Below are 14,474 nucleotides of genomic sequence, written 5' to 3' on the forward strand. Positions count from 1 at the left end.
ATAGATGAAACTCTTTTCTTGATTGTGTTTTGCTTGATAAAGTCTTGCAAATCGCTCTCACATAATCCACTATGAGAGAGCATCTTCTTCGGCATATCTTTACGTATCCATGATCGCAATTTGTATGACAAACTCCATCTTCTTCAATGCATGTTATTTCTTTTTTCTTAATATTGCTGATATCTTGAAGATGCACATGACATCTCACTCTGTCTTCTTCTTGACATACTTTATCACTGATCTTCTTCATTTGCTTCTACTTTGCAACCTTCAAACTAACATATGGTTCAGACGTTGCCTATGAACAAAAATATATAAGTGAAATTCAATGCAAACGTTAGTTCATCGTGATTGTCATGAATTACTAAAACAACACATGGAAGCTCCATGCTCTTTCAACAACACACCTGCTAATTGTTGTACTCCCTCCGTCCTAGTTTTTAAGGCATAATCCCAAAAACTATTTGTCCCATAACCCTCACCTCCTAGGTATAATTTTATTTAATGTGGGAGAGAAGGGGGTTGCATGCACCAATGAGGGAGAGAAAGAGAATGTATGCATCAATGAGAGAGAGAAAATAAGACTCAATCAGGTAATACCTTAGGCCAAAATATTCAAAAATTGTGACTTACAAACTAGGACAGAGGGAGTACATGAAATCGGGTTAGCTTGGAAACAGATCATCCGCCAATAGTAGAGCAAAAGAAGCTGCCCGGCCCACAGCGAGGAACAAGGAAAGAGACTTGGCCCCACTGAGCAGTTTGTAGGATCAGTACTCCAGACATTTTCCAAGTTCACAAAACAACTGGAAATGCAGCAAGGTTATTTGAAACATGTGAAGCTATTACAAACGAAATGAAGTGTACAATGATCAGTTTTTTCATCTATTGCCAAACTAATTGGATCAAGACAACACAGAAAAACATACTCACAGATCTTTTACACATCAGTAGATCAGCCGAACTACTCAACTACGCAGCAATCAAGCTGTCAGGGTTGTTAATGCCGGGAGATACAAAGTTCCTACCAACTAGACATGCACAGAGACGAACCATACAACAAGCCTGCTTTTTCTGGTACAGCCAAGCGTCCAAGCCTACTTGAAAGCCCATTCCAACTCAGGGCAACCTGTGATCTCCGTAGCCCTGGCCCATCATGCATCATGATGCAATCACGTGATCTGGAAGCAGCATGCCACTCCAGTAACACCTTTCTGGTACATACGAATGAGTTGGCAGAGCAAAAACATGCAAGTTATCCGAGCATTGAGGACTCAGAAGTCCCAACGATCAAGCTGCACTCTAGCTTCAGCCATGTCCTTCTGCGCTTTCCTTCGCCGATAGAAAATGGGGCAGTCCCGACTGCAATGATAGCACCAGCAGGAGTTTTAAGCTTGTCATTAAAGTACAAACATTGGAATATGCTGATAAGCAACTGTGGAAGGAAGGAACATTTGCAAACCTGGTGCAGAGAACGTCCTGGTGCAGGGAGCCTTGACACTCCTGGCACTGTGTCCATAGCTTCCCAAAGAGCATCTCCAGATCAGAAACTGTGGATGTTAAAGATAAACTAGTCAGTCATCCAACGCTTGGGGACGGTACCTTTTCAACAAACCGAGAAACATTTCAGATGATTTAGATCATACCATTTGCTACGGTTTTGCAGTATAACTCTGCTTCTCTTCCCTTGCAATGTGAGCAAAGTGTTTGATTGGGACCACTGCAGGGTGAGAATAAGTCAGTTCAGAAACTGTGTCTTAAAAAAAGGTTGTAGAAAACCGGTTTTACTGCTGGAATGAGGATATTAGAAAGAAAGCTCCTGTTTTACAGTACATCTGCACTGCAATATTAAATATTGGAAAGCAAATGCGCACTAGTCCAACAGAAGAATAGAGTGCACGGTTTTTGTAACTTATTAGGAGAATCACCTTATAACTGCTTTGCATCCAAGGCAAGTCAATTGTTTCTTTGCAAATTTCATTATCCCACTATTTGAAGGAGTTGAGATTGAAACAGCTCTGGTATGACTTCCATGAAGCAGCTCTCTGCTGGCGTTCTTCAGAATTGGTTCAAATATTCTCAACAGTGGCTGACAACAAACATTTTGTAATCCATTAGAAATGCGGAAAGAGAAGCTTTGAATATCAAGGGAAGTGTTGTGGACAAACCTTGCTAATTTGATTCTCAAGGTAGTAATGGGGATCTATTGGTATGTTATTATCCAGAACATAAATTGGGTCTTCTGACTTCTCATATGCCTGTATGCAGAAACACAAATGTATCAAAACAATACTACAGTATAAAGATAAACAACTCTGCCACGAGAAATACACATGAGTTAACCTTTGCCCCTTTGGCTGCTTTTATTATAACATAAGGAACTCGGTCACCAACAGTTGGTGCAGTAGCAGCATCCCTCTGTTCAAAAGAAACAAAATTAATTTCAGCAATGTCAGTCATGTGCCCCCAATCTCAACAAGGAATGGAGAAATATAAGCACCATTCAGCAAAGAATATCAGTTGGTACCTTCCGCATCCTCTCAGCAAGCTCCACATGGGCAGCTTTTACAGCATAGTCCTCTCCTGTTTTAGTCAAACCCTGCAGATCAGAGTCATTATGAGTAACCAGATGAGGATGCCAAGCTTTATGATATTAATAGGCACACTAATTCACCTTCGTTATAACTAGAAGTGACAAGTCCACACGGTTCATTAATAGATCGGATATGGTGTTCTTGACATATTGAACTGCACCAGGAATGTCTCGGTCCACTAGTAATTTATGAAGGCACTCAGTTACCAGGTTCTTTACCAATAAACAGTTGTCCCTTCTTACTGTTTCAATACCTGTAAGCAAAGGTAGAAGAACGCATGTTAAAGCACAAAAGTAGGATCACCCATCAGACAAGTACTACACAAAATACCTTTTGTATCCATTTTGTCAAATTTCTCAGGATTCGTCCAGTACAAACCAGCATATCTCTTCTTGCTGATCAGTAGATATGGGAAATATATTTTCTCAAACTCTAGCTTGATGGGCTGCAAGACAGATGTCAAAATCAACAAATATATTAAACTTCAAGCTATTAATTAATAAAATTGGATAATTCTGTTATAAACTAAGAGCATGAAGATAAGGATTTGAATTCAGCTAGACTTTATTGCAGGAACAAACATGCTACACTGACAACGTATTTATGCACAGTAGTTCCTGAATCTGATCTGATATTGTGAGATACAGATCAAAGATTGCTCCTACCACGAATAAAATAGTCAAACCTCATACAGAGAATAAGTTTAGGTGACAAGACGAAACAATCACAACATATGTGAAAGACTTGGCGAGGCCAGACAGCCAATTTCTTTAATTTTTACTAGTATCCCTTTGCTAATGTCTGCTGGTTCTTCCTGTGTCCAAATCGGGGCACTGGACTATTTGTCCTTCATTCTGTCCAAGATCTTGGAGCTTAAGTTTCAGACTTGGGAACCGCTTTATATGGAGATCATTATACTAACAGCAAGGAGCATCTGGACTACAAGACATGATCTTGTCATTGTCCATCATGTCAGAAAGTCATACCATTTATTTTAAAATGGACAGCTGGCAGTTTGTAAATTTTACTTTGTTGCATTTAATATTTGGACTAGCACCCACTGCTCACTCTTGGGGTGACTGATCCCTGGGGGCTCTAGCCCCTGCTCATCCCCGCCCTTGCTGGCCTGGCTGGCTGCACTAGTTTGTTCGGCAGCTGGTGGGAGAAGGGTGCTGGTAGTCAATGTTGGAGGTGTGCCTGGCAAGGTGGCTAGCTTGGCTAGCTGTGCATGGGTGGCCCAGCCTCCAGTAGTAGGCAGGCATCGGTTGGTACATTGATGAGGTAGTCAGCAACGTGCCAGGGGTATTCCATGACACGTGCCTTGACCCCTTGCCTAGCAGCACCTGGCTTTGTGTGGCTAGCTTTCGCCTTCCCTGTGCGCCAGCATCATACCGCAGATCTGGGCATCCTTGAACCAAATCTGGGTCGGCTGGTGCTGAGACATGGCCAAACTCCTTTTAAAGGCGGCGCCATGACTGTTCTGAGCTGGTCCTGATGTGCAGCCTGTGGTGGCCTCTCTTGGTGGGGCGGCCATCAGGTTATCATGATGACATGGTTGCAGGCGGTGCTAGGATAGGATCTTGTGTCTTTTTGTGGGCTTGCCATTAATGAGTTGTGGTCATGGTACTCAGCGCTCAGCTCTCCAGGCGGAAGCCCTTCATGATCTTTGTTGGTGCCAAAGGCGGCGCCCTTGGGCGTGATTTCCTCCTTGGTGGTGTCGTCAAGGAGCGCGCAGATTCACCTTCATCCCTCGTGGTCTAGTTCCAGGTGAAAACCGAGATTCCGGATTGGACGACAGCAGACAACATCACTTTCTCACTGGAGACCTTGTTCTTGGAGGACTAACCCTAAGTTGGCACATAGGCCAGTGGCACACACCTTCGCTCAGGTAGATCCTAGGTGCACCCATTTCTTGTCAATATAGCTGTAGTGGATGCACAGGAGCAGAGTACGGAGGATGTCATGCCATGTCATCTTGGTTGGATGAGGTCACTCAACGGGTATTGACTGAAGGTATCTAGTGCATGTTGCAATGGGCAAGGAATGTGGCTATGTGTAGTGGTGCAGTGAGCACAAGTGGTGTCTAGAGGTGCCGAGGCATCGACACCAGCAGTTGTGCAAGGCCAGCGGTTGAAGACGTCATCTATCTTTACCGAAGCAGGAGGCAGGAGCAGCCCTATTCTGCTTTTTTTTCGCAGTTGGGTTCTCTCCTGTTGTGGGGGTTCCATCCTGTTTGCTTCTATGGATGGCATCTAGGTCGGGGTTTGTTTGGTGGCGTCTATTGCAAGTTTATCTGACAGTTGCTGGTCATGGTCATTGCATGGAGGTGCAAGATTGCATTTTCTTGAAATATAACAATACTAAATTACACTGCAGGATCATTTGATTCATTTCCCAACATTCTCCCACAAAACAATGCTACGGTTATAGGTCAACAACAATATTCAGAAATAATTGTCTAGTCACCTTAATAAATGTTTCACTGATAAAGTCTGCAGCTTCTCTTCCCAATTTCATTGCGTCCTCAACAGTAGAAACACCAAACTGTACCATCACAGAATCAGTATCTCCATAAATCACCTGTAATGTCCAAATGAATTTGCACAAACCATCAGAAATGAATGATAAGTATCAAAGTCTAACAAATAAACTCACCAAGCATGCCGCATATAAATTTGGAAAAAATCAGAACCATGTAACTGCAACCAGCTGTGAGAATGGCATGTGGGTCCAGATCCCACATGTCACTGACACGTGAAGTTTTACAAAACTGCCAGCTTTGCAGGGATGTCACAAAATAATTTTGGCACTATGTTCTGCTGACATCTAGCCGAAACTAATGTTGTGCAGCTTTGACACTCCATTTGTGGGAAGGATTTGCCACTCCATGTCTCACTGAGATGGCCCAGTCCACAAGTCAGTAAGACATCAAGTGGCAAAGACTTGTGCTAAGCAAGTGAGTGTGCAGACATAACTCATCAATTCGAATCCGATATAGAAGCTCTAATGAATTAATATCTGAGGTATCACATGTTAAATAGGTAGAAAGGCTTGAACCTGGTAATGTTGAGTAGATTAGTTAACATGAATATTTCAAGTTTATATAAGCAGAAGGTACGGGAACTAATAGTTCACCTCTGCATTATGCTCATAGCCATTAAGTGTTGTGAATTTATCTTCAACAAGCTTCTTTGTATGCTCAATCATCTGTCTACCTGTGGAACAAAATAGCTTCAGTGTTTCGTAATTCAAGATGTATCTGAATTTGTTAGGCTACTATACAATGAAAATGTGGATCATTTTAAATGCAAAATTCATCCTCACCGTAGCTTGTCACACTAGAAGAAATCTCTAAACAGGGTAATTGACCAACAGTAGCTCCAGTAAAACCATAAACTGAGTTTGCACTTATCTGAAATAGAACCATTAAACAATGTCAAGATTCAAGTACTGCACATCTAATGTAAGACTCTTTGAGGGCACTGAGAATGGTAGGAAGAGGATACGGGGTACCTTTAGGGCAAGCTGACGACCATCAAGAACTGCGCGTTCAAATGGGTCCTTTGCTTCCTGCAAGTTATTGGTAATTTCACATAGGATCAAAGACATGCATTGCATGAATCTCTAGCATTACAAAAAGGATCTTGACTACAATCTTTTCAGGGTAATAACATGGGAGAACATACCTTCAAATCTGCTTTTGCTCTTTTTCGAGCAGCCAACAGTTCTTCAAGGATTTCAGGAAGTATACCCTGACATTGGACAGTACTGGTTAGGACACACTACTTGTGTCACGAAAACCTTTAACCAAGCTAAGAAGCAACGAAAATATATATATAGAAAATGAAGCTGGTAACCCCGGCATCAATCGACGCACACAGACATCAATCTTTGACTAAGTTATTGCAAGAATTTAAAGTATGCCAGGAAACAATTACCTTTTGCAATTCTTGTTTCACAAATATTTCACCAGATGGGGTTTTGTAGAGGCTTTCTGGAGGCAAGTTGAGTTTCCGGACATCTTCAGGGGGCACCTTAAAGACCATTTAAATAGTCGTTAATCCAATTTTCAGACAAAATTGTTTTCCCAGATATTAGCATAAAAATTGGGGGAAAAATGTGTTTACCAAAGTGCAGTAGCATAGGTTATGGGCCATCATGATGGATGGATACAGAGAAGCAAAGTCCAAAGTTGCAATGGGTTTCTCATAATATCCAGCCCTTGCCTCCAAAACCTAAAATTGAAGGGAAACATAAATTATGGAACTATTGCCCATCGCATGACCAATTTAGAACTGAATGTTCCCTTCTATAATTGGTGCACGAAAGTAACTTTTGCATTAGTGGTAATAGCATAGTTGTCAGCCTGGAAATTTTCCTTAGCATACAAAACAAACATATGTACTGTCACTTCAAGGCAAGCTATGTAAAGGGTCTTAATGTGCAGTAAATAGCTGCTGCCGCAAGACAGAAAAGAAACAATGAGGTAGGAAAATGCAGATCATGTAGGAAAACTTACAGTTGCACCTTCAAAGGTATCTTGTCCAGAACCTTGGCCTTTCATGTTTGGTATAACAAGGTTTCTCTGTTTTGCTTTCCTGAGCAACTGCGAGAGGACCTAAAGACCAATTCAAATTCTTGTTAGAATGCTAGGGTGAAATATTTTGATTGGCAGGATTTGCTGTTGTTTTCACCTTAATGCTTTGTCCCCTTGACAGCAGAAATGAAATAGGGACTCCTGTGACCCTCGCCATCTCTACATAGTTGTAGATGTACATCAATTTATCTAACAGTCGCTGCGGAAGATAAGCATCCTGTGTGTTTGTTAATGGGAAAGGTTAAAGTATGTGAGGATCAGGTTCCGAGAAAAGGATAGTAATCAACTCAAATATAAACATTTTACAGGACACTAAGCAAAAGTACCATCCTAGCTTATACAACTAAGCTTCCGGCAGACCTACTTACCAGAGTTAGAAAGCAAATATTTTCCCGTGCCACAATCGTTCTTCAAATCATTAAATGTTGCTCATTATTGTGGAATAACATAATTTTCTTGGGAAAAATTAAATATACCTCATAATGTGATCATGCAAAGAATAAAAGGTAACTTCCTAGGTGAAATAGAATATTATAAATAGAATGCATTCATGTATTTTATTGTCCAAAATCATAAATTATCTTGTTTTAGTCTAGACTACTCTAAGACGGTAGTAATATTGCCTTCCAAACTGCTACAGTACATACATTAAGAAAAATGCTTTCGGTGAATCAGAATTACAATCCCAAACTCATGATGATGCCAAAAGCCTGAACAGACCACAATGTACATATTTTATGATGTTAAGTGCAAGAACAATATATAATTATTCCTTTGGGAAAACTGGTACTAACCCATCTGGGGAGCTACAAGGACATCTTGAGATAGAGAAAATAAAATGCCCAGAACTAATCTATAATTTTGCAATGAATAAGGATGTGTGCATCGCTTTGATGCAGAGGCCAGGGCTATGTTTCCTTTTCAAAAAAAAAAAAAAAAAAAAAAAAAAAAAAAAAACTAAACCAGCATACTTCAGTTAACAGTTCAGCAGTTCAATACTCCCTCCTTTCCATGAACTAAAACCACGACAAGAATTATGGAACAGAGGGAGTAGCAGATAATTGAGGACAATTAAGCTGACCTTCAAGCAATAAACTGCCAGACGCCTTCGTGTCTCTGAGTTCCCATTTTGAAGATCAGATATAATTGAATGGTGAACGTCCTCTTTCTGCTCATAATGTTTTTATCAGAACAATAAATAAAAGTATAAAATGCAAATATTACTAGAGATACAGTACTAAAATGACTCGTTCATAAAAAAGATTTAAAAAGAAAGCCATGCATCAGGTAAGCACTTTGCAGCAAAGAGACGATTTTCCAACAGACCAGTACCACACAATCACAACTACAGAGCAAGTGCACTTTCAGTTTTTTTAGTATTTCCAATTCAAAAGGTGTTCCAAACCTTGATCCATTGCCGCATAATTTGGTAGCGTAAGGGTTCAAAGATCGGAGATAGGGCACTGATCCTCAGAACTAGCAGGGCTCGTTGCCGACAAGGAAGAGAAGCTCTGAGGCTGTAGAGTACTTTTGATTATTTTTCTTGCTTTAGAGAATTACCCGATACACCTTTATATGGGTGAGTTGGCTTGTCCCACAAGACTAGGATCGTCGTTTTTAATAAACTGTATCTCCATTTCCCTAATCCCTAATTAAATAAATCTCCATTCCTAAGAACATAACTCTTCCCATAACAAGATAATCTTTACATTCTAATCCGAATGCTTTCTGACTAATAATGGGCAAGATGGCGCTAGTGTCGTAACCCCTTGCATGGCCTTGGCCAAACCCACAGCACACATTTAAATGATAATGGTATGGCTATGAGTAAATATTTTGGGGTGTGCTGACAAAAACTACAGCCACTTAAAATGATTGGACTTACTTGTTCTCCAAGAAAATGTGCAGATACAGAGTTCAATGAATAAGAACTCAGCTTGTAGTCCCTTTGCATAGCCTGCGCACATGCAGAAAGTACAGATAAAGAGAATAATGAGGTACTGTTATGTGGTTGAAAATTGAAAATAATAATAACTACTACCGCCGTTCCATAAAACAAGGTGTATATTTTTGGTCAAAAGTCAACATCATGTAAGTTCGACCAATTATTTAGACAAAAGTAAAAAATATTTCAAATATTTACTAAGTAGACTATGAAAGTACATTCGATGGTCGATCTATTGATATCGATTTGGTGTCGTAGATATTATTTTTTTTCCATATAATTAGTCAAACTTGTAAGACGTTAACTTTTGACTAAAAATATACACCTTATTTTATAGAACAGAGGGATTATGGGTCTAGTTAATATGTAAAACAGTAGATGACAACCTGCAGGAGGTCGAATTGTACCCTTCCCTCCAAAGTTACATCTTTACTTTCACGCGTACCATATTGCCTGGACAAGAATGCATCATCAGCTTTGTTTTTCATGAGAATACTGTACAGGTATTCAATCATCATTTGCTAATTGTTATGTTTTACATAGCAAAATCGTGTCATTGCACCTTGCAGGGTCATGAAATCTTGTAGCATTAGCATGCGATGATTAAGGCAGGGTAAACAATTGAAAGTGTTGTAAAGTCTACACTAAAATGGCATTTCCCTAATTATCCTTCATTGCAGAGAATGGCGTTAAGCAACAAATCGAGTTTCTACTCCTCGCCTCAGAAGCCGCGTTCTGCTATGCATGAACCATGAAACTATGCCGTCAGAAAAAATGTGGATAACATATCTGGAAATGACACTGCTAAAACTAGTTATAGGGCACTAAACTTCTGAACTATGAACGATATGTCCTTGTTTGCATTGAATGAGCATGGTTAGCATACTTTCAGCTAAATCAGATCATAAAATACTAAATCTGCAACAGAAATTATTCATCACCATTCACCAGGATCAAATAAGCATACGCTGCATATGTAAGCACACAAGGAAAACACATAAAAGAAGCAGCAACATGTTGGAAAGAACCAAACAAAACTCGGATTATTGCTTAGCTATTTGACCATAAATGGACTACCGCTATAGATTTTGAACACTTAGTTGGCTATAACCCACTATGGGCGAACTAGATGGACCAGAAAGAACAAATATAAAATGCACAACGACTAACACTAAAAAGTAACCTTGAGTTGAAGGTAGTGTCACGGACACGGACACGACTATTTCTGATTCGACCAAGCAGCGGAAACTCCACTATCTTAAGAACTTCAGCTCTCTGCAAATGTGTGAAACCATATTATAATACGATACAGAAATCGCCAGGTTGGCCAAAGATTAAGAATGTATAAGCTTTACAGAAGTTCTTATACCTCAATAAGATAAGGAAGATCAAATTTGCAGATATTGTACCCAATTATAATATCAGGATCCGCCTCACGTATTAAATCCTGCAAAAGAACAAAGAAGAACAAGGTTGTTCTTAATAGAGTTGCATGTCTACCATGAGACAAAGTACTTGAGTTTAGAAGAGCATAATTCAAAGAAGTAAATGCAAACTGTAGATACAAAAAAACACATCAAACTAGTACATGTTGTATTACCATGGATACAGCTTATATCTATATACAGTAATTGAACAAATAAGAACTGAGGTTGTGAACTCCAAATGAGGCATCAGTGCATCACTCACCCTCCAAGCAAGTAGAATATCTCTCTCTGTGTCAAATGACATTACATCAACTCCAACAATGGGAGAGCATGATTTAAGGGTCATGACATTCCGTACGAAAGGCTGGGCTTCTCCTTGAAGCGTGAGCAAATTAGCTATCTATTTAATCAAAAAAAAAAGCAAGTCAAGACATTAAGCACGTAGAACAATTTGCATTTGAAACTACGTGGAAGCAATTATCAGAATATAAAGATAATGAAATAAACCTGAATAACAGGATCATGAGTTGGTTCTGGGAAGTGCCCTTTGCGACCAGCACATTCAATGTCAAAACTTAATATGCGAAAGGGGCCATCTTAGAGTATTCCCCTTCAGCAGCATGGCTTACCAAATCTGAGTATCTGTTGGTGGACTTAAGGAAAAAATATGATATCACGATTTAGAAATAGGGATGAAGGAGCTCAATTCAGTATGGAGGATACAGGCAATCCAACTCCAGCTGGCAATAGGACATGATGCGAGCTGCTTTCCTGTACTTCCCAGCAGGAACTTCAAGCCAATTGCCACCAACAATGTTGCAATCAATCATAAAACGAAGGGCAAAAAGAATGTTGCTTTCATATGTCAGGAAACTCTTTGAACCAAGGCCTTCCATCGTTATACCCCTTTCAAGGATGCCTAAAATGCAAAAACATATGCAAGTTGCGGTAAGCCAGAAAAATGCAATGATGCTGCTAGTCACAGCCTCTAGGATGATCAGAAAAGATGGGAACAAAGAAAAGATCATAAATCAAATACTAATTCACTGCCAAGTAACTGAAAATGTTCTTAGGCTATAAAGGTTGTTCATTACAAAGTAAAGGTAGTGAGGACAATAATGAAAGAAATGTGTAATGTTCTTAAACTAGCACTGACCACGACAACTAGCTACCATCGTAGGTAGGGTAACTACTATCTTCAGGAAAGACTGAGATTTTTGTGGTTGGTAATGCATAATTGTCTGCTTCTGCACTAGTTCAACGCTCTTCACGAACTTTGGCACATTGCTACTCCTATTTGATTCCTTCATCCTCACCTGTAGTACATTGTGAAGAATGTATAAGAAAAGAATGCAATGCTGAAGTACCTTGTTTGAGCATAAGGGTCGACTTAAAACAGGATAGAAGAAACCTCTAGTATTTGTTTGAAGCGTGAAATATCATCAGGACCCATGCTTGATGGGCAGCTAATGTAGAAATATGGTTCAAACCCATGAACCTGACAGCACACACTGTGACCTGAGAACATAGTATTGGTAAGCTCACACATCAACAGAAGCCACATTGTAAAGAAAACTTATTTGAACATAGAAATATAATACCTTCTCTGGTGACACCAAAAATCCTGATTATAGCTGCCGGGCCAGAAGATTTGGGAAGCAATTCTTTGTGGCTCTCACCAATAACATAATCTATATCCAGCTGCTGAAAAGCTAGATAACAAGGCAACAGAAGAATAAGATGAGCAATAAGAAAACATAAAGTTGTCTCCATTTTAGTTAAACCAAACAGCTAGGAAGCTAATTGTGCTATGACAAGCAATCCTTACAAAAATCATTTGGTATTTCCTCTTTCTTGTCCCCCATGTAACGAATACATATTATAGAAACCACAAAAGGTGTGCAAAACATATGGAGGCTCGCGGCCGTTTTAAGGGAAACGGACAACTTCGGAACCCATTTCATAAGCTTTAAGTTTTGTGTAGTTTGTAGAAACTAAATCAATCATACACATATGCAGTTCCATGTATCTATCAAAATTCCAATATGAAAATGATTCCGAGATCCATCTCATTTTACCAGCGACACAACCAGGACACCGAGGGCTGTGAGAAGTACAGCCACACCAGGGACAATTTGGTGCCTCTTGGAATGCAAAAGTTCTACTGATTCCAAAACCAGAAAGAACTGTCTTTGAATATAGCCACACACAGGGGCGGAACTATGGCTCGGCAACCCTGGGCAGCTGCCTGAGCTCAGCATCGAGCTGCCATGAAGTGCTCCACCGTCACATGCATAAAGGCTGATCTGCGCAGATGTTTTTTCAGGCAGACAGAGTTACAGAGGCCATGTGCACTCGAACACACAATCCAGAGAAAGGGCAGTAGAGCCATGGGCCTAGCTTCCCTGTTGCCCCACAATCCAGAGATAGTCCTGCAGCATGCAGCATGCAGCATGCAGCACGACATCATCTTGCTCTCGTTGAGTCACTAATTTCTCAATCATGCCAAGTGTGTTGGTTAGTAGCCATGAGCAAGAAACATGAATTTGGTATGCTCCTAATCACAAACGTTTAGGTCTCCTTTATTACAGGCTCTAACAAGAGGAGTACTGATTTAGTTTGCATGTTTTTATTGATTACATTCTTAATACTGTAATGTTAGTGGGCATAAATGAAAAGCCAGTTTGTTGCATTGTTGGGCAATAACATAAAATCCAGAAGGGTAAATTCTCCCATAGTCGTAGAATTTTATTACGGTGAGTGCGCAAGCAGAAAAAACATGTGCTCGTTGCTACAAACACTCAATTTAACATCGGACACTTGTGCACCCACAAATCATTGTTAGGCTTGTGACTCACCCAGGCTCCCCAAATTTTGTGGCTCCGCTACTGCCCTCACGATGCACAATTCATCAGTTACAGGTTTACATTCAATCACCTCCCATGCGTGCAGAACCAATTATTCGTAAGCACGCCTTCACAGTCCGCCAGGCCCACTACAAAGGTCTGCCTTCCTCAAAAACAAGTTGCTAGGGTTCACTCATCTGATCGGCGCATCGACAAATAAAAGAGGAACACTTATTTTGCCCAAAACGCACTAAATCGCCAAGCTCTATAGTTCGGACCGCTACATTTCGGATATAAACAAATCTGCGCCAAATCGCCTGGGGTACCAGAATACCAGAGCTCCCGAGCCCAGGCATCATCAAATCGGGTTAATTAAAGCAGCATTCTGAACCCCCAAAAAAAAATCACCAAAACTCTATCCAGTCAACTGACAGTTGCGGAAAAGCACGGCACTGAATCCGCCCCAAGATACGCGACTTCCACGCAGAAGTGAACTAACCAGACTGGACATCGAAGGAGAGCGGGTGGAGTGAAGGGGCGGCTGTACCTACGGAGCGGGAGCAACCGGAGACGAGGTCGGCGGGGAGGGCGGGGCGCTTCCAGCGGGAGAGGCGGGAGGCGAGGGCCTCATCCCGGTCGAGCAGCAGCAGCGCCGCCTCGTCCTCCGCCAGGATAGTCTCGTCGAGGAACACGTCCTCGTCCATCATATCCTCCTCCTCCTCCGCCGCCGCAGCGGCCGGCGGAGGCGGCTGCGGGGCGCCGGGCGGCGTGGGGTGGGCCCGCTTCGCCGCCGCCGCGGAGGGCGCTGCGGCGGGCGCCGCCCGTCGCTTGCCGCCTGAGCTCATCGCCGGGGATGGGGTGGGGAGTGGGGAATGGGAGAGGCGGGAAGGCGGGGAACTGGAATTGGGGTTCCCGCCGTTGTAGGAGATGTAGGGTTTATACGCGAGGTGATGGCGTAATACGCCTACCCGCGACGTTGACGTAAAGCGTGGTTGACGTGAACGAACTTTTGGGCGCGCGCGGCGAAGGATGTGTACAAATGTGCTACAGTGAACGCGCCTAGTT

The 14,474-nt window shown here is 41.5% G+C and overlaps 1 protein-coding gene across 1 annotated transcript; it reads right to left on the reverse strand.

Moving 5' to 3' along the window:
• Nucleotides 1-936: 936 nt before the first annotated feature.
• On the reverse strand, nucleotides 937-14,254 carry LOC124674025 (DNA polymerase delta catalytic subunit-like). The gene is given in 31 exon segments (XM_047210062.1): nucleotides 937-1,362; nucleotides 1,463-1,550; nucleotides 1,647-1,720; nucleotides 1,929-2,089; nucleotides 2,169-2,258; nucleotides 2,344-2,418; nucleotides 2,528-2,599; nucleotides 2,675-2,847; nucleotides 2,925-3,039; nucleotides 5,061-5,174; nucleotides 5,730-5,809; nucleotides 5,919-6,006; nucleotides 6,108-6,164; nucleotides 6,281-6,346; nucleotides 6,533-6,628; nucleotides 6,722-6,829; nucleotides 7,114-7,212; nucleotides 7,289-7,408; nucleotides 8,273-8,359; nucleotides 9,077-9,148; nucleotides 9,523-9,589; nucleotides 10,320-10,411; nucleotides 10,506-10,583; nucleotides 10,826-10,963; nucleotides 11,071-11,156; nucleotides 11,159-11,205; nucleotides 11,287-11,482; nucleotides 11,720-11,879; nucleotides 11,975-12,081; nucleotides 12,165-12,275; nucleotides 13,957-14,254. Coding segments are annotated over 31 exon segments (3,303 nt in total). The 3' UTR covers nucleotides 937-1,274.
• Nucleotides 14,255-14,474: the final 220 nt, after the last annotated feature.

The sequence above is a fragment of the Lolium rigidum genome, chromosome 7, assembly GCF_022539505.1.
Source record: "Lolium rigidum isolate FL_2022 chromosome 7, APGP_CSIRO_Lrig_0.1, whole genome shotgun sequence".
Taxonomy (NCBI): Eukaryota; Viridiplantae; Streptophyta; class Magnoliopsida; order Poales; family Poaceae; genus Lolium; species Lolium rigidum.